The 26,437-nt window shown below is 42.3% G+C and overlaps 3 protein-coding genes across 3 annotated transcripts; 2 read left to right on the top strand and 1 right to left on the bottom strand.

Moving 5' to 3' along the window:
- Positions 1-349: 349 nt before the first annotated feature.
- On the top strand, positions 350-14,862 carry LOC115629480 (filaggrin). Its single transcript, XM_030525951.1, has 6 exons — positions 350-959; positions 3,309-3,670; positions 3,741-3,912; positions 3,980-10,302; positions 10,369-10,473; positions 11,182-14,862. Exons 2-6 carry the CDS (start codon positions 3,581-3,583, stop codon positions 11,797-11,799), a joined length of 7,308 nt encoding a protein of 2,435 aa, XP_030381811.1. The 5' UTR covers positions 350-959; positions 3,309-3,580; the 3' UTR covers positions 11,800-14,862.
- A 1,865-nt stretch (positions 14,863-16,727) lies between these two features.
- Positions 16,728-17,249, bottom strand: LOC115629505. The gene is made up of 3 exons (XM_030525986.1): positions 17,196-17,249; positions 17,048-17,133; positions 16,728-16,970 (listed from the first exon to the last, which is right to left on the bottom strand). The coding sequence occupies exons 2-3, from the start codon at positions 17,129-17,131 to the stop codon at positions 16,899-16,901; spliced, it is 156 nt and encodes a 51-aa protein (XP_030381846.1). The 5' UTR covers positions 17,132-17,133; positions 17,196-17,249; the 3' UTR covers positions 16,728-16,898.
- A 1,510-nt stretch (positions 17,250-18,759) lies between these two features.
- Positions 18,760-23,197, top strand: LOC115629479 (odorant receptor 9a). Its single transcript, XM_030525949.1, has 3 exons — positions 18,760-19,060; positions 22,297-23,090; positions 23,147-23,197. Exons 1-3 carry the CDS (start codon positions 18,760-18,762, stop codon positions 23,195-23,197), a joined length of 1,146 nt encoding a protein of 381 aa, XP_030381809.1.
- Positions 23,198-26,437: the final 3,240 nt, after the last annotated feature.

Raw genomic sequence — 26,437 nt, 5'->3', positions numbered from 1 at the left:
AATTATTTCTATAAGAGTTTACAATATGAATTTTCGTGTGCAAAAAAGAAAGCGAATGAAATTTATAGTTTGTCCGTTTCTAAAAACGCATGATAGTCAACAACAAAAAATTAAGTGCCGGGGAAATGCTATCTATGTAATTTCTTTGATGCAATATTTTTAACATGAATTTCGAATATTTTGGGCTGCTAGAGATGGGTCAATGCATGAATATTTATTCGATGAAGTCAGCATCAAAATCGATATTGACGCTGTAAAGCCAGTGTTGAAAGGCGCGTCTGATTATGCTGATACTGCCATCACCATTGCAAGGCCGTAGTGTGCAACACTGTGTGCAGATTTTTTGTTTAATGAACGTTTATTACGTGAAAAGAACTGAAGCATTTGTAATGACAAAATAAACGTAAAACGCCAAAGTGTAATCAAAACGCCAATAAATAGAGCGTGTGTGTGTGTGCGGAAATCAAAATATATATTCGAAAAATAAATCTAACGAGTTACAACCATACACCAACTATACACTTGCAAAAAGTATCAGCAGAACGACAGCAGAGTGACAGAGAGAGAAAGAGAGCACAAACGAGCGAGAACGCGTGAGAGCCAAAGCTAGCCGCAGCCAGCGCAACAACGAACGTCGGCCGAAGACCGAACTTGGCGAAATAAATAAAACAAAAGAGCAGTCAGCTTAACAAAATTGAAATCCCTGAAATTTGATTTTCAAAAGAAAATATATATATACTAGATGACAATCGGTGAAGCGTTTTAAAGCTTTTACAACTTAAATTGTTTGTGTGCGTGCTTCTAACAAAGAGGCATACAAACGTGTCTTGTTCGGTTTTTTCGCAAACGGCTGAGTAAGCGTAAGAAGAGTGCAAAAAACGTACAAATCGAAAGTATATACGAAAGAAGAAAAAAGGAGTCAAGGAGCAACGAACTGTGTGTGTGCTGCGTGCAAAAGGGTAAGCACTATATGCGTTATGCGTTGATTATAGTTGTAGGTTTTTTGTTTGGTGTTGTTGTATTGTGCACACAGAGAACTTTCGTGCAAAATAAACCAACAAATTTGGCAAAACAACTGTGGCAATTCATTCTGTGTTCGCCTGACTGCTCTTAAATTAAAGTGCTTCGCCTACTCCAATTACAACATTAAATGCAAATTAATTTCATGTTTCATTGAAAACAATTCCAATTAAAACAGCAATGTGTGCCTGCCACTCACATAGATTTACTGTATACCCGCCGTCGCCCAACGTGGTGTTGTCCCGCTCGCACTTGCACATATGTATGCAATCGTTGCATTGTTGGTGGCGGCGGTGACAGCAGCAGGTTTTCTTCTTTTTCTTGTGTTTTTTCTCCCAATTGTAATTGTTGTCTGAAAAGTGCAATTGAATAGGCACATTTGTGCGCATCGCATACTTTTACCACAACTGTCATTAATTGTTAACTGTTTTTCCGCTTCATTCTGCATAAATTGCATTTTAAATTAAGTCTGGTTCGATTTTTTTTGTGCGCGTGTGGCAACACTACGGCACGCATACGAATACATTTATACGTCTATACAAACGCCGCAGCACAGAACCAAAAGACGTCGAAGTAGAAGAAGAAGCAGCGGCACGCTTTTATGCGATACGCGGTGGATGGTGTGGAAAAGAATGTACATTGCAAATATCTAAGCATAATTGGACAATTTTTTATAGTGTGGCTGTATTTAAAAGTGCTCCCGTTTTTCACCCAAAAAAGAAAAAAGGCTAAGATATACCAAACACTAGTGCGTGCCCAACAAACCAAGCAAATCTTTTGCGTGTCTCTGCCTGTGTATGTGTCTGTGTACGTTTGTGTGATGTAGGCTGCTTGCTTACTAAACGGTACATTTACAGTGGCTTTTCGCTCATAAATGTGCAAATTATTATGTATAATTCAACAAAATGGTTATACTTTATAATTAAAAGTGTGTGTGCTTAGATTGTTATTTTTACGCGATTAAATAATAACTAACGCCAATCAAAGTGCGCGGGTGCACATACGTATGTATGTATGTGTGCACTGCTGTGCCTCGTTGTTGTTGTTAAAGGCAACAAAAAAATTTGTTGCCAAGCATTATTGTTTCAATATATCCACCACCCACCGACCCACTCGGGCAAAGTTACCGCCCACCGCACCTTTGCAAGCGACAACAACAACATGGTCACTTTACTGTAATTTGTGCATAAAAGTTGGTTACATTTTAAATGCTGCAACCCACTATTGTTGTTGTTGCACTGGCTGTTTGGTACGCCATTGTTATACCCTGCACTGAAAAGTGTAAGAGTATATCGTATTTGGTGTGCAAGTTTGTAACACCCATTAAAGAAGCATACCATACATAGGACAACTTATGGGTACATATATGATCAGCACGAGACGAATTTAAATCACCACGTCCGTCTGCCTGTTCCAATCACTACTTCTGCCAAGAGCTTCTTGTTGACGGATACTGATAATAGTTATATTCCTGCAACAGACTTTGAATTCAATATTGAATAACAATATAGTTAACAAAAACAAAAAATATAACCTCGAAAGAAACAAATCAGTTGTATGGAGCATCTGTATACAGATGTCTGACAAAATCAATTACAAATAAAAATCAGAATAAATCCGAGTGTGTCAAATCCCGCTATTATATAGCTTAAAAAAACATGTTTATTAAGTTATTGCAACCAAATTACATATTGAGAATGTTGTTGTCAAATGCAAAAACAAAACTTTCTGATGAAAGATTAGATAGTACGAACGCAATAGGGTATATAGTTTGTGACCCATGACCATGGAAGAATAACGTTTTTGTTGTAAGCCACAGTGAATGTATATACAGAGCTTCTTAGCTCGCTCTTCTTCAATTACTTGTTAAAAGACGCCACCGCATACTTCTTGGTGACTACTGATGGACACAGTTCGTCGTTTGTGGTCTTCGTTGTCGCTCGCTGGCTGCTGCCTGCCATCGTTTCTTTTCTGCCTTGCCTTGCTTGCCTGTCTACCTATTGTGTTAGTGTGCGGGTTGCGGGGGTGGTACTCGCAGAGTGCTGAGCGCCTTCAGTTGTGGTGCGCTTTCGTTTGTGCACACACAGCGCGCGCGCTTTTTTTTTTTTGAAGCATCTATGCTCATCTCTGTCACACGCGTATGCATGCTTGCTCTGCAGTCCCCCATGCAACACACACATACAACGACCCGGCAGCCCACGTACCAAAACAAATAAAACAGCAACCAACAAATTAGTAATTGCAACAAACAAGAAGTAACAAAAAATGTTTCAATTGAATGTTTACAGCTCAAAACAAGACTGAGGCGGCATACTGATTTAGAAGAAGGAGAAAACAACAACAGCAACATATATAAGTGATTATTAATATTAGTTTGAACCAGAGGCGCCAAACTCCCCCTCTAACTAGAGAGCAGCCCCAGCAACTCCAACCCAGCCCAGCCACTTGGTGCCGTTCCAATCAAATAAGCAACCTACTTGCGTTTCTTTGCGCCAGTGCGTGAAGCCGAGGAACGCGTCAGAGGGCGGCAAGGTAACGCTAATGAGGATCTATTGGCAGCATGAGTACACTGGGGGGAAGTAGGGGAGAGCGAAATGCCAAGCCCAAATTTACAGCGTTGGATATAAATCGCATGTACAAGAATAGCCGTGTAAGTAAAGAAGCGCAATGCAATAAAATAAAGTGTGATATATATTAAAATCTTATTTTAAATGTACCAGGGCGAGTCGAGTGAACCATCTGCGCAAAAGAATCAAGTGCCACGTAAACATGGAATGCAAATCTTGGGCAAAGTGCCGTCCGCTAGGCGACCACCAGCCAATCTGCCATCCCTGAAAGCTGAAACCAATAGTACACCATTAAGCAACAATAATCTTCTAGCGGGTGCAGAAGGTATGTGTTGAACTAATTTACAAATCCAAAAGATCTACAATTAAAGATTGATGAATTACATTTCCAGGCAACAATAGCGGACAGGCAGCATTTGCGACAACTACATCATCAGGAACAGGAGCGGCGGCCGCCAACAGCAGCAGCAATCATCCCACTGGCCACAACAGTAGCAACAACGGTAGCAATAACAACAGCGGTAACAGTAGCGTTGGCAGTTCGAGCAACAACATTAGCGGCAAGCAGGCATTGTATAGCAATAATAACAGCAGCGCTAACAACAACCACAGCGCCGGTGGCGGCGGTAGCAATAACAACAAGAACTTTAAGCTAATCAACAACTCGTCGGCAGGAGGGTCAACTAAAACATGGTCTGCTATTACCACAGGCCACGAGCGTGGCGCCCACTACATTCGTACGCCACAGGTTGTACCCCATTATCAGAGTCCACAGTTCCAATTCGAGTTTCCGACTCTCGACGGCACAGTTGGGAGTGGCGGAAGCGGTGGAACAAGCGGCACAGCTCATGCAACGGGCAAGGGAGGCAAAGATCATCATCACCAGCAACACCACCAACAGCCAGGTCATTATCATCAGCAGAATCATCATCATCATCACCAGCAGCAGACGCGGGGCGGCAATGGCGGTGGCGGCAACAGTGGCGACTACCATCATGGCCGCCATCAACAGTCGCATTCGCACCATCAGACATCTCACTATGGCCACCATCATCACCGTGGAGGCGGCGGGGAGTCAGGCAACTACAGAGATGGCAACGACGACGTCGGCGATCGAGATCTCGGCGAGGTCAGTCTCCGGCCTCCGAACGACACGGCTGCCTGGCTGCACCAACAAGAAAAGGCAGCCAAAGGTGCCGCTGGCGCAGATCACGCATCGAACCAACTGGGCCCGGGCCACCACCAGCAACAGGGGGGAGCGGGCAACGGTGGCAGCGGCGGTGGTAGCGTGCCTCTGCCCATACTCTCGCTGATGCCCTCTTTCATGCAACGTGGTGCACCGCTGCCAAATGCGACAAGTGGTACCGGTTCAACCACAGTTGCCGCAGTTGCTGCCGCAGCTGTCGCGGACAGGGAGTCGAATGCATCCTCGGCAGTCTCTTATCAGAATGGCATTGTGGGTGGAGGGCGAAGTGCCTCGCCTGCAATCGGCAGTTTTCGGGCAGCCGCTGCTATTCCCAAGCGTCCAGCGCCCTCATTAACGCCACCGCTAGCGGGCAGTGGCACGGCTACGCCACCACAACAGCAGCAGGCAAACGGAGGTGGCGGTGGTTCTGGGTTGTCGAATGCTGCACGAAAGGATAAGGAGTTTGTTGTGGAGCCTGAGGTGGCACAAATGCAGCGGCCCATTATTCGAGAAGAGGACTTAGAGCGGTTAAATGCTATTGCCAAGGACGATAGCTGGACGAAACAGGACGATATTGACTACACAAAGAAATTAACATTCTCCGATGATGAGTCAGCAGCGGAGGAGCAACAGCATGTCACCAAGCAGCTGGCATCTCAGCTACAGTCGACGTCGTCATCTTCGCCGTCGTCGCAGCAGCAACCGAATACGGAACGTGCAGTATTGGCTGGCGAGCAACGCAAACATTCTAGCTCCAGCATTGGCGGCGGCAGCAGTAATGTAGGAAACTGGCAACGTGGCAAGGATAGCAGCGAACGTGAGGCACCTGACAGTCAGGATGAGCGAGAGCGTGAGTTGGTGCGCCAACAAAACGGACATCGTGGCAGTGCCGGCAACGTGGGTGGCATTGCATTGGATGCCAGTGTCTATGAACGGGTTAAGCAGCGCAAGGAGGAGGAGGAACGTCGCGAGATGGAACGTAAACAGGCGGCGGCCAAGAAGTTGCAAGAGCTCGAAATGAAAATGAACAAGAACAAGGCTCAGCTTAGTTCGGATATTGGTACAGGGGTTGTTTCCAGCACCTCGTCCTCTGGTATGAGTGCCGATCAGGCTGTAACCGGGACCACGTCGTTAGGCAATGTCAGCGAGGATGAGAGTGGTTCGCTGACACATCACCAACGTCGTAGTGGCGGGAGCTCCACGGGCAGCGGCAATGGTGGCGGAGGCAGTTATGCCTCTCGTGGCAGCGCTTCCAGTCTTGGTGGCGGCAATAACAGCGGCGGAGGCGGCGGTAACGGTCCAAATGCAGCCGGCAGCACTGCCAGTGGTAGCGATTATGGCCAGAAGGCCGTCTTTTTGACACATTTTCAGTCGAATTTACCGCCGCGCTTCCAACGCCAGCAACAACAGCAGCAGCAGCAGCAACAACAACAACATCAGTTACCACGTGGTGGCATCGAGAAATCGGCTTCGGCGGGATCTGCTTTTGACAGCAATTCACGTTACTTGCAGAAGGGCCAGGGACGGAGCATCTCCTCCAGTTATGCGCGTGGCGGCAGCGTTGGAAGTGGTGCGGGCAGCTCGGGTGGCTACGCTCGAAACCGCCACGATAGTGCACGCGATGACGATGAGCGCAGTGGTGGGGGTGGAGGTGGAGGTGTCTATTCACGCAGTGGCTCAAGCACTGGCAGCCAGCGACTCAACGATGATTACAACAGACAAACGCTGCCACGCAGCATTTCTGAAAACTCACATCGCAAAACGAGCGTCTCATCTGGAGATGATGGCTTTAAGGCCGAAAACAGCGGTGCCACATCCTCCTGGGCAGAGCAAACAGATGCTGAACAAAAGCATCGACACCGTGACGAGAGTTTTTCAAGTACGCACAGTCACGACTCAGTACAGATCAAGATACTGCAGCGTCCAAATCGTCAGCCTAGTCTGAGCGAAGAAACCAGCAAAGCGATACCCGCATCGCCACACAAACCACTAACCGGCTCCGGATCTGGCTCCGAGTCCATGCCGACACAAATACTTCGACGAAGCGTAGAGACGGACAAGTCGGAAGAAAAGACAGCGGCGCCAGCCACTGAGATGGGCCCTGACAAGTCGGAGACAAACGCTGGAAGCACTGCCAAAAGCGGAATCGGAGCGTCAGCACAAGCCTCGGCCAAGGATGGCAACAGCAGCACATCTGGCGCAGAGGACAAGTCCACATCCAACTCCTCCAGCAGCAAGCGGCCAAGTCCACGCAGCGGCGGACGACCGCGCGATGAGCCTCGTGCCGGATCGCGCAGCTATGGCCGCGAGGGAGGCGGCACCAGCGGCGGCAACTATCGCGGCACTCGCAGCAACAACGACTGGAGTAGTCGCAACAGCAGTGGCCGTCGGTATTATGTCAGCGGTGGGGAGCAACTTCCCTTTGCCAGCGAATCGGAGCAGTCCGAAGATGTGGACGAGGACAGTTACACTGCCAATGCCGGTACTGGAGCAGGTGCCAGTGGCACCAGACGGGGCGAGCGCAGTCCCAAAGTGGCCCGCCAGGACGCACAGAGCAGCGGTGGCAGCCAAGTGAGCAGCGCCAATCAGCCCGTCACAATCACAACAACCAACAAAGGCTTCTCGCCACGCGGTGAGCCTTCACGTCGCGGACGTGGTGGTTTGGCTAGCGGCGGCGCCTCCAGCTATCGACGTGGCAATGATTCACGTAGCATGAACCCCGGAAGCGGCAGCCGCGCCTACGGTCGCCTCGGCTTCGATGACTACAAGCAACGCAACTCAGAGTCAGAGTCGACGGGTAGCACAGATCTGGACAAGACAAAACAGAATCAAATGGCGTTGAGCGCGGGACTGCACAAGCCCAAGGATGCGCTAGCCACAGATGCCGATGAAAAGACGCGCAAGCAGCAGAGCCCGGCAACTACCGCTGGTGGTAAGTCGGATGTGACAAATGCCGCCGGTCTGGTCGATGCCAGCAAGAAGCATGGCGCCTCGCCACCCAAGCAACTGTCATCAGCAGCTAACGCCAACAACACTGCCGTGAGCAAAGGTGGGGATGAGGCTTCGTCCAAGGATGCCAAGAAGGCTGACACATCTGCAAACGTTGCTGCACGACCTCCACCTGGCCTGAATACAACTCTAGCCGCCAATAGTAGCAGTGCCGCCGTTGGCAGCGCTGTGAAGTCTACAGTAGCTGGAGCTGCACCCAATGCGCTTGGTGCGCCTGGCAGTGATCTGACCAAGAAGAAGACGGATGCCACCAGCGGCTCCAACAGCAGTCTTGTTACCAACGTCGGCGCTCGTCCAGCACAACGCACTTCGCTCGTTAGCCTTAGCGGCGATGTGAGTGCTCCCACTGCCTCCATCAGTAGTAGCGGCAACACCAGCGGCAACAATTCGACCGATAAGTCCAAACTCTCACCAATTGGCGACAAGTCGCAGAGTGGAGGTGGAGCGACAGCTAGCTCTGGGGGACTGCGTATTGATGCGGGCGCGCCCGTCAATACAATTATATTCGAAAACTCAACCTATAAGCAGCAAGCAGCTGCCGGAGTGGGCGGTGGTGGCAGCAGTGCTCAACTGAAGCTAACTGGCGATGCGCTCTCCGTGGCACCCAGTAGCACCAGCGCCACTGTCGATAGATTAACCAACGCACTTTCCCAAATGTCGTTCGTAGGCAAGCCGACGGATGAGGAGCAGGACATGAAGCTGGGCTTCTCCTTTGGCAGCGACGACACCAGCACAGTACTCAATGTGGCTGGCGATTCTCTGGCAGAAAGCAAAACTACCAACGCACAGGTGGTGCAACAACAGCAACAGGCGCAGCAGCAGCAGCAACAACAACAACAGCAGCAGCAGCAGCAACAACAACAACAACAGGCACAGCATAATTCCACAGCCGATCTGAATATGAAGATAGCAAGCGTGAAGAAGGTGTGGGAGGCCACACCTATGCCGGAGGCACAGCAGCATCAGTCGCACTCATCGCACGCCGCGCACCAATCTGCTGCAGTGCAGCAGGCGCAGCAGCAGCAACAGCAGGCGCAGCAGCAACAACAGCAGGCACAGCAACAGCAGCAGGTGCAGCAGTCACAGTCATCGGTGGATGATGGCAGCTCGCACATAACCTCGTTTGTAGCCGCCGTGGCTGCCTCGCAGCAGCAACAACAGCAACAGCAGTTGCCCCACTATCCTGTATCGGCTGTGCATATGGCGAGCCATCACCAGCACCACTCGCACTCCCATTCACACTCACTCTCCTCGCCGGGACCCGTGCAGCATGGTGGCTACGGCGGTCATGGCGGTCATGGATCACCCTTCGATGCCGCCAACTCGCTAGAGCCCTCATTTGGCGCCCCCGAGGACTATCCCAGTCCGCAGCAGCAGCAGCAACAGCACGTGGCACAGCAACGCGCCGCCGCCGAGGTGGCCAAACAGCAGCAACATGCAGCAGCCGCCAAACAGTTGCAACAACACGCTCTGGGCATGTCGCCACCGCCCAGTCTACAGCAACAGCACCAACAGCAGCAACAGCAGCAGCAACTGCATAACGCCAGCGGTCCGTTCTATCAGGCGTCGCCACAATTTACTGGTATTCCAACAATTCCAAGTCCACCGGCGACCGTGGTCTTCAATTCGTCACAGATGGGCGCGCCACCGCCGCCATCACAGGGCGGCAACCTATATGCTCCATTCCATTCGCTTGATCATTCAAATCGCTCGCAGGCCTATTCAGCGGCCGCAGCCCACAGCTTCCCGGGACATTATGCGGCTGCTGCCGGTGGCGCTTTTAATGCATACGCAATGCAAACGCCACCCAATATGCCGCCACCTACGGGACCCACACCGGACATGTATTCCAATCTGACGTCACAGTTCCGCTTAAGCAGCGGTCCCTCGCCCTTCGGTAATCCCAATTCGCAGCAACTGAACAATCCGAACGCGGCTGTTGCCATCATCCCCTCAAACTCCAATTCAATGATGTCGTCGGGCTCCGCCAAGCCGCCACCGAATAGCAGTCAGCCCATTGGCGCCATAGGCTCCAAGTCCGCTGGCAGCGCTGCCGGTCCGTATGCGGCTGCACAGCAGTTTATGAATCTTTATGCGGCTCCGCCTCCGCAGCACCCACCCACCCACAGTGGACCACCGCCAGGAGCACATCAATTGCAATCCAACAGCTATTACTCGAATTCAGGAGGTGGTCCCAATGGGCCCCAGTTCTATGGTGGTCCACCGCCCCAGGGCGGAGGCGCTGGCGCACAAAACTATGGTCTGGCTACGACAGCAGCCGTCGCTGGCATGTATGGCGGTCATACGGGCCACCAAGGCGGACCACCTGGATCGAATGGTCCGCCAGGACCTCAGGGTCCCCCCGGCCCCCAATCGCAACACACTATGGGAAACTTTAATACACAGTTTATGAACTCACAGCTGTTGGCAGCAGCAGCCATTAATCAATTCCGGGGCGGTCCGACTCCGGCAGCGGCTTATCTGAAGAACAGCCAGGGTCAGAGTCACCTGCAGGACTCGGTAAGCAGCGCAAAGCCTCTATGGCGAATAAAATGCAAAAATTGACCAATTCTTCTATGTTTTCAGATGGGCAGGCAACTGAAGAGTCCCCTAAGCGCAGACATGAGTCTGGGACTGGCCAAGCAGGTGCAGTCGCAGCCAAGTCCACCGCATCATAAGAACTACGGCGGTGTAAGTAGACCCTTCTACCCATGATATGATACGTTAATTTAAAAAAAAAAACCTATCTTGCTCCCGCAAAATGAAAACTTTATTTGTATTACAATAACCGAATGATGTATTTATGATCTATATATATATATACATACATATATATAGTACACATATAATATATAGTATTTTTATATGGGATAGATATAGTAACTCTTTTAGCGATTCAATAAATTATTTCATTTTGTTTGTGAAAGCTTTCCTCCGCGCTTCTCATACCATGAACACCACAAAAGTTTTATTGGGTTAGGTTTTTGGTTTTTGATTTGTAGGTCGCGTGTTTAATATATTGTTTGATTCTCAGCTATCCGCAGTAATGGAGTCGTGGAATAATTCATATCATTTCATATGGAATAGATATTGCTGTGCCTGCGTGTAGCTTAAGTGCCAATTTTAGAAATTTGAAACCATTCCGCACCTAAGGTTTTGTTGTAAATTGTATATGTATTCAGACAACAGTATAATTCTTATTTTATGAAAAGCAGGAAATACCAGCAGCATAGTTTGTTGTATTATTTGAGAGTCCTTTTTCTGCGCTTCTCATTTACTCGATTAAAGCACACTTATTGGCCTTATCTTGTATTGTGTAAATATTAATCACATTTTCCATATATATATCCCTCTCTCTCGCCCTCCATCTCTGTCTCGCTTTCGCATTCGCACCCGCAGTGGGATATGCAGAACCAGGTGCTGCAACAGCAGCAATCCCAACAGCAGCAGCAACAGCAGGTGGCGCAACGGAACAGCGGCACCGGCGGCGGCAATACGCCCAACATGAATGCTTTGGGCGGCGGTGGACGCAGCGGCGCCGTCGGCAGTGGCTCCGGTAGCTCTCAGGTGGTGGGCGGTGGCAATAGTGTGGGTAGCGTTGGCCAGAGCGGCGGTGGTGCGCAGGGACGTTACCCGACCCCCATTCAACGGCCCAACAACTATCCACAGCATCCACAGCAACAACAACAGCAGCAGTCGCAGCAACAGTCGCAGCAGCAACAACAACAGCAACAACAGAGTCAGGCATCAGCGCAGCGGGCGCAAAATATGCGGCTGGTGACGGGCGGCGGCACTGGTGGTGGTGGCGGTGGTGGCGGCTCCTCAGTCGTGAGTGGCGCCAACAATGGTGGCCCTGGAGGTCCCGGTGCTGGCAGCGGTTCGGCTCCTGCTTCAGCGGCTGCTGCCGCAGCGGCTCAACTAAGCAAGCCGTCGTACTATGCCAACAATTCAGGTGGTGGTGCAGGCAGCGGCGGTGGCGGTGGTGCCAATCGTGGCGGCGAGTGGCACTCAAATTAAAACGCAGCTCTCAATTCCGGCAGCTCACACACACACACACACATGCACACACTTCCCCAGGCTGGCCAGAGATGTCGCCAAAATGGCAGACAAACACACACACACACACGCCGACACTCACACACATACTCTCATATACTCACACCCATGCAACATACATACACACACACACACACACTGAAACAAACAAACATTACGAGAAACAGAAACACTTTACGGATGCATTGAAATTAGCAGGAGCGTAGCCAACCAACAAATATTTACTTATATATACATTTAAATACAAGAAAATACTAGCGAAAGCAAATTTAAATGAAAAAACAAACAGCTAAAAAACGCAGTAAGAGTAACAAACAAACAAAAAACAACAGCAACACAAACAGGCAAAATGCGTTGAAAACACACAGACACACACACACACAGGGCTTAAGTTTAAATCTAGCAACAAATATAAACGCAAATAAACTTTAATCTTACCACACGATTGAGGGAAAAAGAATCTTAAAAACAAGCAACAACTTTTTAAATAAAAAAACAACCTGCGAATATAATAGTAGTGTGAAAATTGAAAATTGTTAAAACCGGGCGTCGTTATTGAGAAGCAGTGCGAGTGTCGTTGACCGCGTCCCGCCTCGTCTCGCCTCGCCGCCTGCCGCCCGCTACAAAACCAAGAAAGCAACACCAAGCAACCTACACCAACCAAGCAACAAACAAATAAACAACAAAATTAACAGAAAGTAAAATAAAACAACAAAAAAATTAAAACGAGCAAGAAATTTGCAAAATATAATCCTTATAATTTAGTTGGGTTACATATTCACATACATATACATACATATATATAAATATATAAATATAATTACATACATTTATAGATTGAATCTGCAGCTGCGTAAATGTTATTAACGATTGGTAAAAGCAATTTGAAACAAACAAAAACAAGAATAGGGGGCAGCAGCAAAAGCTCCAACAATTCGCGCGCTCGCGTCACTTTTATTAAATGTTTGCAAATAAAAAGGACACACACATACACATACACACACACCCAAAAATAACAAAAACAAGAAAGGAATAAACCCGATAACGGAAATTAATGTACTGCGCTATTTGCTCTTCATTGATGGAAATTCACATCTTACTTTATAAAACTAAATCATAAATAATTATCATTTTTTTTAATATGTATTGTGTTAATTTTTAGCTTTTAGTTTTTATGTTAAACTTAAAGAAACAAAAATATCAAGAGAAGCAAAAGCAAAACGCAAAATGCAAAAACTGAACGAAGAAGAAAAGAAACGCAAAAATAGCTGAGTGTATTTTTTGTCAAACAAATTTACATTATACATATATATATATATATACTTTACCCATTACTACTACAACTATCTTTTTAGTCTCCGGCACTGCGTATGCTTATTTGCAAAACTAATAATTCTAACTTATGTTTATGCTACAATACAATATAAAATTAAATATACTTCTATCTATCTAATATATGTAGAGAGAGAAAAAACATACGAAACGTACGAGAAGAGAGCAAACTTCTGAGTTGAGTTTGTTTAAGCGCAAAGTTAAGTTGAAAATTAAAACTAAATCAATTATACTATATTCTCATCCATCTCGATAAAGCGATATACATACATACATACAATACATAGATACTACACTAATTATTAAACCAACGAAATCCAAATGGCCAGCCCATCACATCAAGCGCTATTAGCAATATTTTGCAGTTTGCCAGATCCAGATTCAGATCTTGGGCGCTTGCTTGAACTACAATATGATGAATAATCCCTCCAATTGCATATTGTGTCAATGGCCAGTGATTGGTTATCCTCGTTCGTTCATCAAATGAAAACATAAATCGATCGATGATCGTCGATCGGTGACCGACCAAGCACAAGTGTTCAGGCAGCGCACGCGTTGGTGGCAACGCTGCGAGGCGAGAAGTACCAGTGCTGCCAGTTTCCGCTGTTGTCGCTTGCAGTTAGTGTTTAACCCACTACCAGACAAACGTCATCAATATGAACCGAAAAAGAAATTAATTATAATAACCAACAAGCGAAAAACTTGCAAATTTCCGGACAAAATCGAAATTGCAATTGAGAATTTTGTATGCTCAACCGAACACAACAACAAAAACAATTGCCGATCCGTTGCAAGCTCCCTCCTCCATCCAAATGCTGATGTTTGGACAGAATATGAAGGGGGGGTAGGCCTGAGAAGGGTATGGAGGTGACACGTAAAGTAATGCAAGTTATGGAAGGAAAAAAAACAAAGTAATAAAAGCGCATTATAAAGCATCTATAACTAAATGTGTAATTCATTATAAAACTTAACGCGAATACATGTATGGTGTGTATATGTACAAATATATATATACATATATACATGCCTTATATACCTTTATATACATACATATACATACACACACGTACTATATATACATAGACATGCAGCGCCCAAGCAGCAAATAATTTCGCAATTATGCAGCAAATTTTTAATAGGCAACCAAAATATGGTTATGTTAGGACGACACGAAAATCAACAATAGTAGTAGAATTAAACCGAGAGTAATGCTGCGCCACAAACTATTCCGATACCTTGATGTCGGCAGGAGTGAATGAAATTATAGAAACTTAAAAAAATAACACTTTAGATACAAATCAAACAAAACAGCAACAGCAAGTTGGAAACATTCGGAAAACTAATGTAGCATCGTTTTAGTTTATGGCTGATGAGAACGCTTTAATTTATTTAATTTTTTATATTTTCTTAGTAACCTTTTGCTCACAACTCTCACACAAAATAGTAGCAGCAATAAATACCTATAATAATTATAATAATAATATAACAAATAATAATAATGATAATTATATTATTATCGATTGATCGATCGAGTCGAGTCGAACCGCAAACAAAATTGGCAGCGAGAAATGGAAAAGTGCCGCGCATTTTATATGACCCTATTATACATATGTAAACATAATTTTTAAACTCACACATATACATACACACAAACACACACTTACTCACTGAATTCATCCACACAAACATACATTTATACATGCATATATATGTATATGTATGCCTATATATGTATATGTAATAATGCGTATGAAAGAGAATAAAAAAAGTTTAGTTATTAAAAGTGAAAGTAAAATTGCAAAATTGCAACACAAGCGCATGATGTTACGAGAAATGAAAAGATATATTACCAGATATATATATATATATTTAAAAAGATATAAACATTAAATTATATTTTAATTGCATATGTTTTTTCGTCTCTACCAAGCAAAAAACAAATACAAAAACAAAACAAAGTACATGGCATAAATGTAAACCATTTTTACATTCAATTACATAATTCAAATTAATTTTTAGTAATATTTAAATTTTGAGAACTGGGCCAGTCCCAAAGAAAATTTAAAGCAAATTTAAAAAGGAATAAAACTTAAATAAAACAAACAAAAAAAGCAAAAAACAACAACAAAAAAAAAACAAACCAAACATGTGAAACGAAACTGCGTAACTAAAATAATTTCACAATGATAAATGGTCATAACCGAATAAACACACAAAACTTAAAGCGAAACACCAAACAAAAGCTCGTAACGGTTTTGGGTTAGTTTCAAGGACCCTTTGCTTCAAGGATCCTTTCATTTTGGCGGCGAAAAGAGTTCAGATTGGAAGGGCTTTTCAGAACAATTTCAGTATCCAAATTCTACCAACTTATGCGGAAACGAAATGGGCTTTACAGAACACATTTAGGAACATATGCGGAAACGAAAATTGAAAATTCACTTAATTTCAAAAAATGATTTAGCAATTCGGTTTCAAGAGTGTTCCAATTGTGTTGCACTAACCTATTTGTCAAAAGAATAGCTCCAATCATTATTCGAGATTTGGAAATCTTAACAAGGTCGAATTCGAAAAGAGGCCTGCTTAAGATATTGTTTTCAGGCAGCCTAACCATTTAGATGTTAGCTTAGGCTAGTGGTATTGTAATCCCTAAATCGGGATAGAGAAAGTCTTTGCTTTCTCTGCGCTTCAATGTGAATTGTATGCCCAATTATCAGTCTGGAAATTGTTTTACACGATTTGCTGAGACGTAATTCCTTCTAGTGCCTCTTTTCATGTTCATCTGTATATTCGCTTCCCGACACGCATTTTAGATATAACATAGTTCTTGCAGTCGCCTATTAACATTGAGTTTTGGTTCTGTATATATGTATAATATTGTACCTTTGTATACGTAACAGGACGTACAAGGCTTGGCTAGGCTTACGAAGACTATCTTTTAAGCAACCTTTTATAGCTGCAGGAAATTCGTTGTTTCTTGGGAATGCTTTTCTAGGTATTTGTCATTTCTTGAAATGTTTAAGATAAGTATAATTATAAAAGCGCTTCGAGAATATTTCCCAGTCAATACGGTTTTGGATTCATCGGGTATTTGTAAAATAATTAGACCTACATATATACCATATCCCATGTGACATATATATGTTGTACTTACCTAGTTAGCAAAACGATAACAGCAACTGACAGTGGATTTATTACAGAACGTCTTCACGTTTTCCATCAAAGAATAAAAAAAATTATGAAGAACCGATTTGCATTCACTCCCCTTTACACATGGACCGAAGTGATTCATAAACTATCCGATATATTATAGAATTTTCTTGAGCAGCCCTACAACTAGATGCAGGCTCAGAAGATCCGCCAGAGCATATATATTCTTCAACAGCATTGCGTTTTTATAATGCTCTGATTACCTGGCTTTCCGACGCAGCTATTAAAATTATTGTGCCGACCAATCCATAATGTTGAATCCGAAATAAATGATCGATGGAAATAAATTTCCATTGATTGCATTGGATTTGCTACTTCAAGGCAGAGGCGTGCATTACATAATGCCATAATTGTGTGTTTATAGTGTGTTAAATATCCAACATATTTATTCCTTAAAGGTCTCGCACTACAAATAAGTTTACATAGCTCCTCCTGCATTCAGGAGCCGTTGCTGCTCTCCCCGCGACGGCCACAGGACTCGCCAGTCCAAATCAAATGGCAGCTCTGGATCATGCAACACTCTACTTCTTCTTGGGCTTCACAATCTGCCAGGCAATCACCAGACCAACGACTGCGTACGTAGCCTTAGCCACCTGCAATATAGAATATGTTACGTTGTAGACCCATCCATTTATATGTGCATATAATAAAGAGTAAGAGTTCCACTCACGTTGGCACGGCCGCGCATTGTCGTGCCATTGAAGTGTTTGGATAAACCGGACAGTTTAGCATCATCGGCGTGTTCACCAGCCATTTCTGCAACGAAAGGCGCTGTTTAGAAATAACTCTACTAATTTTCATTTGTTGCAATTACTTACTTTCAGATTGTTTCGCAAATTAGTAAGCTGCTGCTATGGCCAAAAAAAAATTCTGCGAGGTTATACAACTTCTAGCTGCTGGCGTTGCCACTACTCGGCTCTCTGAACATATGGCGGCGCATTGCTTACGTTGGGTAGCACTTCGTGTTCCTCATGGTTAGCACTGTTGGCGCGCAATTCATGACAGATTCGAATTAAGTATCAGTTCTGTGAGATTAAATTTTTAATAAATACGGGTTTATTGTTAATTGGGCTTATTATTAATTGGTATACCGTTTTCGCTACTGTAAATAATTTGGCCACCTCTTTGCTCTGTTCTTCAGAATATTGAATAAGATAGAAAACCTTATTGACATACTCTTAAATTAAATCAAAACAAGTATTTAACACAACGTTCATAGGCCCTTGCAGACTTGCTTTTCCAGATGCTTGTGTTCAAAAGATTATTAAAACACAACAGAAAAATTTAAATTGCAAATCATAGCAAGACAAACAATACTATTCTATTACCAATGTATGAAAGTTTTCTCGAATCCTTCACCGATTGCCAATACCTGCTTTTATGCAAAGCATATTTATACTTTAGATTACAAAATATATAGATCAGTGACGGACGAAGAAGACTATATCCATAAACTGACTAAACTATATTTATATATTGTTCTTCGACAGTTAAAGCAATATATTACTCGCATTGATAATAATATTAAGTAAGCACTAGGGGACTATATATTAAACGAAATTTAAATATTAAATATCATGTTCAATACCAAAGCCTAATACCGCCTTCGATTACTAATTTAAGCCTTGTTTATTGTATTTTAACTATTATGTGCTAAAAAATATCAAGCTGTGGGATGTGTGATTATATTTTTAGTAATAAGTACAATAATTTAAGATGATCTCTTCTGAAATTTTTATGGGAATTATGGAGCCACATTCTGCAAACTCTAAAGCGGACACATTGACAAGGACGTGGGACATGGGAAGAACAACAGCTGAATGGTTGACAGGGCATCCATATGACAAAGCATACTGGAAGTGCGCATAAAAATGTGGAAAATCGTTGTAATTAAAAGCCAAACCTTTGTCCACCTAGTCGACAGTAGTTATTTGGACCGACATGAAAACTTTAAGGACTGCACTTGAGCGTCAAACGAGTTTAAATAATAGACGCGTATTAAATCAAAGCAGCAATGAAAGACCAGCGAGGGTCCACGCCCACACACACACACACACACACACACACACACACACACATACAGAATGCAACGCCATTGTCAGCTCGTATTTTCGAGAGAGAGAGGGGGGAACAGCAGCGGCTGCAGCAGGATAATGAAAGGCAACCCCATGTGATTTAACGCTAACTTGCCTCAGGCATCGTGCAGATGTCAATGGTGGTCGCGTCCGAAATGAAATTAAAAAAATACAAGGAAATACCTAAAATATTAATATGTCACGCCTGACCGTTGATGAGTGGGTGTAACGCCTTTGGCGAAATTCCTATAAAATAAAGGAGCCAGCATTTCCAGCTGCACATCCATTGTATTAAAGGTCGGGCGTCATGGACAACGTCAACTTCTTGCGGGTTCAGCTTTTTGTGTTCCGTTTGATGGGCATAAATCTGCATAATCGTGAAAAGGACTTTTCCGCGTTTACATCCTTTTTAATCTTTGCAATGGTATCCTTCAATGCACCCATGGGTAATAGCGTCAGACAAAATCTGACAAATGTATCTAATGTGTCGGACACTATGGGATCGGTGCTCGCAACCTCTCTGACATTCACCAAATATTTGACCTTCTTCTATTACCGCCGGGAGTTGGTCGAGCTTGTCAATCGCATACGTAGAATATTGAATGCGGGTGAGTGGTAGTTACAATGGATATCTATATAGATGAAGGCTTTAACAGACACGCAGAATGTTTGCACAGCAACTTATCGAATTTGGAAGCAAAGTTCACTTTTAAAAGATAGTTGTCCTCTTCAAAATGTAACTTACAAAAAGAAAAAGTTTGAGACATAGCATAGAGAAAGGGGCGAATTTGAATTCAATGTTCTATATAGGCGTAGAAAGGCATAGAAAATGAGAAAATATCATAAATATTTTTCCTTTAAATTTATTTGGATATGTATTAAAATGTTATATGCGGCAGAGAAATGCTATTCCTAACAGTCTTCCAGCAGGCTAATGCGAGCTGCAAGGCTCGTAAATAGTTTAAAAACACATCTTGTCACTAGAAAATCTTTGGGCTAAAATGAAAAAAGAGATGTAAAGGAAATTTTATATTTATACTTATACTTATGTATGCATTTTTTTGAGAATCTTTTCTATTTTATTTTTAAATTGGTTGTTTCATTTTAATAATACGTTAAGAAGTATGGAAGATCAACAAAAACCATCCCTGAAAGTCTTTTATAATAGTGCAAATATTTTTTATTCACTTCAAATATAGAATACTTTTGATCAAATAAAACTGATGCGCTAAAAGACAATATAGTACATACTTTAAAAATATCATAATATGGTCATGATGCGCTAAAAGACAATATAGTACATACTTTAAAAATATCATAATATGGTCATGTGCAGGCGGTAGGCAGAAAAGTAACCGATTGTAGTCCAAAAAGTTTAAGAAAATTCGTTTTGAAGTGCTATTCATAATATGATTCCGAAAACCATTTTTTCAAACAATATTTATTTATTTTGTTGAGCTAAATCAATATAGTTTAGCGGTCTATTATACTGACTACTTACATATGAGTACACATATAGAACAAGAAAGGAATGCTAAAGTCGAGCAGGCTCAACTCTTAAATACCCTGTACCACCCCACAAAAAAGTAATTAAATTAATTAATTAATTTAATTAAATTAATTAACTAAATTAATTTAATTAATTAACTAAATTAAATATAAAATATTCCATGCATGCATACATACATTTACATTTACATCAGAATCGTGCCTTATGCGTGTTTGTGTACTTGTACATATGTATGTATGTGTGCATTGGGCCTGGTTATATGGCTATAACTTTCTTTTCGATCATTCTATCATAATGAAACTTGGTATACAGATATATATTTACTAACCTAATATGACTACCAAATTTTAGTTCAAAATTCCAAGAATTACGGGAGTTATAGAAAATCGGTAATAGGGGGGGAGTGGGGGGGTGGATCAGAAAAAATGAACAAACTCGTCCTTTCTCGGTCTCAGGAGAATCTGTATACCAAGTTTGGTTATTCTAGCTCTTTTACTTTCGGAGATCCTTGCGTTCATACAGACAGACAGACGGACAGACGGACAGACGGTCAGACGGTCAGACGGACAGACGGACATGGCTATATCGACTCGGCTTGTCATGCTGATCAAGAATATATATACTTTGTGGGGTCTACCAAGCCTCCTTCTGTGTGTTCCATGTGCACTCGCACAAAACTAATATACCCTTGTACCCTTTGGGTACAGGGTATAAAAATAGTGGTTTTAAATTTTGGATGAAATTCAAGAGCGTTACTCAAGCCCCTTCTAACCAAGAAAAGAGATACATATGGGCATTACCTCCGAACGGTCTACCGAGGCCACAAAATTAAAATTTCTTAAGCTATTTTGTTTTATTTTTATATTTTATTTTATATGTATATTTTATATTTATAGAAAAACAGTCGAATCTAACTAATTTAAGCAAATTTTATAATTATTAATAGCCCATTACTATACTTGTATATTCGAATGGAAAAGTGCGCAAGCGCACATTTTCTCATTTCAGTAATAAAATTTAAATTTATTTTTGATATTGCATTTAGTATTTGTTACAAACATATGTAGTTGTTAAATTTGTTATTTTGAGAAAATAAATACATTTAATTCAACTGACAACGGAAAAAAACATTTTTACTAGGTTTTTTAAAGAAAAAATTTATTTTTAAGGAAATTAAAAAAAAAAATATCATAATGGAAAAAAGTTCCGTGGGAATGCGCTTAAAATTTAAGTGCAAAAAATTTGTAAATAATTTTTGGATAAAATCAAACCATTCTTAGAAGACTTCAATGCACAACCTCCCAAAACAAGTCGCATTGAAATACAAGTATTGCCTTTGGTTTCGCTTAAATCTGCGAATACCTTGGTTTATTGCAATCACCTTGGAAAATCACCCTTGACACCAATTAGAGGGCTAAACAGAGTTGCAAGTTAGACAATTAACAATAAAAACAAGATAGAACGCTACAGTCGAGCAAGCCCGACAGTAAAATACCCTGTACTCTCCACAAAAAGGAAAAATTAAAAAAAAAAATTTTAAAAAAAATTAAATTATTAAAAAAAATGAATGAATGAATGAATGAATTAAATTAAATTAGAATACATGTTTATGTTCAGTTTTAACAGCATACATTTACATCACGTACCTATGCGTGTTTATATTCTTGTATGTATGCAGCACAAAGTTGAACCAAAGCAGCAACAACAACAACAGCTGCGGGCAGCGATGCCGACAGAGCTGCAGGCAGCGCATGAGCAGCGATTTTACTTATGGCTATAACTTTCTTCAGAATTGACCTATCATGATGAAATTTGGCACACGGACACATTAGTACTAACTGGATGTACCTACCAAAATTGATTTCAAAATTCCGAGAATTACGGAAGTTATAAGAAAAAAAAACGAATTGCGGGGGAGTGGGGGGGTGTATCAGAAAAAATAAACAAACTCGTTCTGCCTAGGGCTTATAGGAACCTTGATACCAATTTTGGTTATCCTAGCTCTTGTACTTACTGAGATCCTTGCGCTCATACAGACAGACGGACAGACGGTCAGACGGACAGACGGACAGACAGACAGACGGACATGGCTATATCGACTCGTCTTCTCATCCTGATCAAGAATATATATACTTTGTGGGGTCTGCCACGCCTCTTTCTGTGTGTTACATACATGCGCACAAAACTAGTATAGCCTTTCACCCTTTGGGTACAGGCTATAAAAACTGTTTTCATTGACTTTTTTTCACTTTAAATGTGCACAACTGTCCCGTGCGACACCTTGGAAATGTGCCCATATATATAAAGTATATCTTGTTTGTGCTTCCCACACAGAAATGGAAGCCTGGCCGCCGGCTTTTGAAATTGTTGAGGCCGAGAATCGGAGCGATCAGCGGTTAAGTGGCCTCTACATACGCTGCTTCATAGCGGCGGGAGTGTTTGCTTCCGTCAAACCGTTGGTGACCATGGGACTGGCTGTGATGCGAACGGGCAGTACGATGTTGGAGCTGCCGTATGTGGCGCAGTATCCTTGGGACAACCAAGTGGTGTACTTTTATGTGCCCACCTATGTGTGGAATATGCTGGTCGGATACACGGCCGTCGTCATGGCTCTGTGCATGGACACTCTGCTCTTCGCGCTCATCTACAATGTGTGCGCCATCTTCAGGGTGGCACAGCAACGGGCAATCGCCTTGGGGGAGGTCAAGGGGACGGCCAAGGAGGAGTTCGAGAGCCTACTGCAGGTCTTGGAACTCCATCAAACGGGACTGCGCATTGCGGAGCAGCTGCTCAGCTACTTCCAGCCATTGGTGTTCATGCACTTTCTGGTTTCAGCTGTGATGATGTGCTTCGTGGGCTTTCAGGCGGCCGATTGGTTTCCCAAGCCGCAGTTCATTTACTTCATGGCCTTTGTCAGCTCGCTCCTGATTGCTGTCTTCATCTACTCCTATTGTGGCGAGCATTTGAAGCACGAGAGCGCGGCATTTGCCGAGGCCATCTGCGATAGTGCCTGGTATAAGTTCTCGCCGGCCAGCAAGAAGGCGCTCCTTCTCGCCATTATGCGATCTCAGCGACCCTGCGAGCTTCGGGGCTATTTCTTTGAGGCCAACATGGCGACCTTTTCGATGGTAAGCGGACTAGCTTTTTGTGTGTGTTGCCTCCAAAAATTCCTTCTACATTGCAGATCGTTCGCTCAACAGTGTCGTATATTATGATGTTGCGCTCATTTAGATAAACATTCCATTGTATGTATAGGAATAATCAGCATCAGCATCTCGTGATTGTGGAGGACTTGTGCGCCAAAGAGAATATATAGTGCTGGCTACTTCCTGGCCTTAATAATTTCACTTTTCCTACATTTGATTACCCATGGTCTTTAGTTTCCCCCACCAGTAAATTATTGTTGTAATGCTCTGCTAAAACTATCCCCCTATTGCCACAAAATGTGCTCAAATTTGAGAAAGAATTAGAGAAATGTTCAATAGCATTATTTATGGTGTTCCATCAATTCAATCCAACAATAATTGTGTAATTAAAAAATCGTATATCGTTTAGAAAACTGATTTAGTAGTATATATATCATCCAAATATATAGTTTGCGAAAAACCACTTGGCACACAATATAACTTTCCAGCACAGGCAACCAAGAAAGATCCGTAACAGCAAAGAGAAGAAGCAGAAGGAAATCGTCAGCAGAAGCTTGGATCAGTGGGGGCCGTAATATCGGGAATGAATTTCATTTGAAATAAAAAATTCAAAATTATAATTATTTTTTAATTTTATTCATTCGCTCACTGATTACTTTTGAGTTTTACATTACAAATTAAGTAATAATCATTATTTTTGGGCAAAAAAATAAAATAATAAATAATGATTATTCTTTAGGTTTTATTTTTGTGATCAAAAATAAACCTCAAGTTCTAATTGTCCCAGCTTTTTTTTTTATAGAGAATAAGGACAATATATATATACTATATATCCTTAAACCATAAGCCAAGACCAACCCCTATAGTAGGATTTTGTGCTAAAGAAAAATCCTTAAAATAATATTTTCAGGCAAAATTACAGTTCAGGTTTTACTTTTTGATCAAAAAAATTAAACTCAAAGAACAATAATTATTTCATTAATTAATTAATTAATTATTAATTAGGGTTTAAAGTAAGACTCAATATTAACCGTTACATTTTGAAAGACTGAATAAGCATGAAAATTTTCAAATTATGGTGGAAATGCATAGATAATCCTAAAAAAGGATATTGGCCAATTCCTCGCTTTTTCAAAATTACTATACTATAAGTGAATGATTTTTTTTGTTTAAAAAACAACAAAATAATCATTTTTTGCGGTCCCTGCTTTAAAGTGCTTCAGCAGCCCCCTTTCCCTTTTTATTCCCCCAGCTGGACGGTGAATACTTTTTGGAGGGGCTGGAGAGATGGGAGGGCGATGTGTGTTGACTTAAAAGAATATTATTGTGAAAAATAAATTTTATTTAAGCTCTGGTATATTTGTTGTTAATCTATAACAATTTCGAATTATTGTAAAATCATAAAAATAAATATGTTCAAACCAAAGAAGATTATTTAAAAAAATAAAATAACAAATTTTTTAAAATTGTGTATCATTGTTGTTGGGCTCGAAACATTTCGGACTGCCCTCGTACATATATACAAAAATTTTAAATTATAAAAATAAATATGATCCGTGTTGTATTGGATTTCCATTTTTTTTTACACTAAAAATAAAAACAATAATAACGTATATAAATAAATTGTAAATTATAAAATGAAATATGATCCAATCCAATATTTTTACATGAAAAGTAAAAACAAAAGCACCAATTCTTGCCTCAACTCCAGTGTTATAATTATTTTTCAAAAAAAGCCAAAACTATTTTGGACTGTTGACTCTGGAATGTTTTTAAATATTGATGAACTAGAAAGATTGTGAGAATCAACTCAACTAAAAAGCAAAACTTTAAATTGCGCTGCAACTCGCGCCCGTTATGTGCACCATTTGGAGGCCAGGTATAGTATTTCGAGTCGGGTGGAATGCGTATTTAATTTCAAATTTCCAAAATTTAATTAAGATGGTCGGAATTGGTTTCCATTGCATTTTGCAGCCTTGACGCGTTGACTTTCGGCAATAAATCCACACAACACCCATCGACTACATCCTTGTCACCTTGTTATGCGAATTTGTTGGGAACTTGTTGTGCTCTGCCAGTTGACAGTTGGCAGTTGCTGCCAGTTGCTATTTCTTTTTTATATTTTTAACGAGCTTTGTAATCCATATAAAAGAAACCGACAGCATAGTCGAATGTTAAAAATAGCGCCAGACATCGTTGCGCTTCCATCTTGCACACACACTTGCAGCTGCTTTGTGGGATGTGGGATGTGGGATGTCGGATGTGGGTTGTGGGTTGTGCGATGTGGCACGTGCCGCCCCCTGCTTTCCGCTCTCAGCTTTCCACTTACCACTTCCTGTGACTCGATGCCGGCGCTCCTCTTGCTGTTACTCTGTTGCTCTGATTACTGTTGGCTCCAGCTACAGCTCGAGCTGGAGCTCCTTGATTATTTCTCCGAAGCTTGCAGTGCAATTTTTACCCAACAGCGTTCCGAACCGTCCGCAAAATGCGGGAGCAGCCAACAAGTAATTTTTAATAAAGAACAAATACCATAACATACAAGTAGTTTTTTGCGCTTACGTTGTACGTGTACGCTTACTACAAGTATGTAGTGTAGTAAGCAGCCAACCAGTTGAGTTTGATGGCAAGCAGAAATTTCTAGTCATCCTTAGTGTTTACAATGTATCCTTTGTTGCTTGCCTTACCTCCTAACGATTGCTGTTCAAACCGTGATTGATGATCAGCGGCAGTAATGGCAACAACAACAACAACAACGACAACAACCATCCATGGGTTGAAAAGCAGCTATAAGCTACACTCAGCGCACTATTCTGCACTCATTTTCTACTTGCGATTTCCAAGTATTCTCGGAAGCAATTTCTATGCTTATGGCAGAAGGAAAAGCAATTCCTTGTAGATAAAATGTACATAAAATACTGAAAATATGCAGCGATATACATATATCGGGTGAACCAAGCGCAAAATATATTTTAAAAAGAAAACTATTCTGCACTTATTTTGTACTTGAGTTTTGCAAATATTCTCGGAAGCAATTTCTACGCTTATGGCAGAAGGAAAGGCAATTCCTTGTAGATAAAATGTACACAAAATATTGAAAATCGGTTTTTTCTGACTGCGACAATATTCATATATCGAGTGAACCAAGTGCAAAATATATTAAAAAAAAAAAAGAGCCCGTGTGATCTCGATTGTTAGAACACTTGGAGGTAGGCCTCAAAAATGCGAATAATTTCTTGAATTTTCGTTTTAATCTTTCTTTTTATACCCTGACTATAGAAGCTGGAATAACTAAAGTTGGTATCCAAATTCTGCTAGGTCCGAGAAAGGAC

This window comes from Scaptodrosophila lebanonensis, unplaced genomic scaffold, assembly GCF_003285725.1.
Source record: "Scaptodrosophila lebanonensis strain 11010-0011.00,11010-0021.00 unplaced genomic scaffold, SlebRS2 tig00000155-arrow-arrow-pilon, whole genome shotgun sequence".
Taxonomy (NCBI): Eukaryota; Metazoa; Arthropoda; class Insecta; order Diptera; family Drosophilidae; genus Scaptodrosophila; species Scaptodrosophila lebanonensis.
The sequence above is the reverse complement of the archived record's forward strand: the minus strand, read 5'-3'. Positions and strand labels throughout refer to the sequence as shown.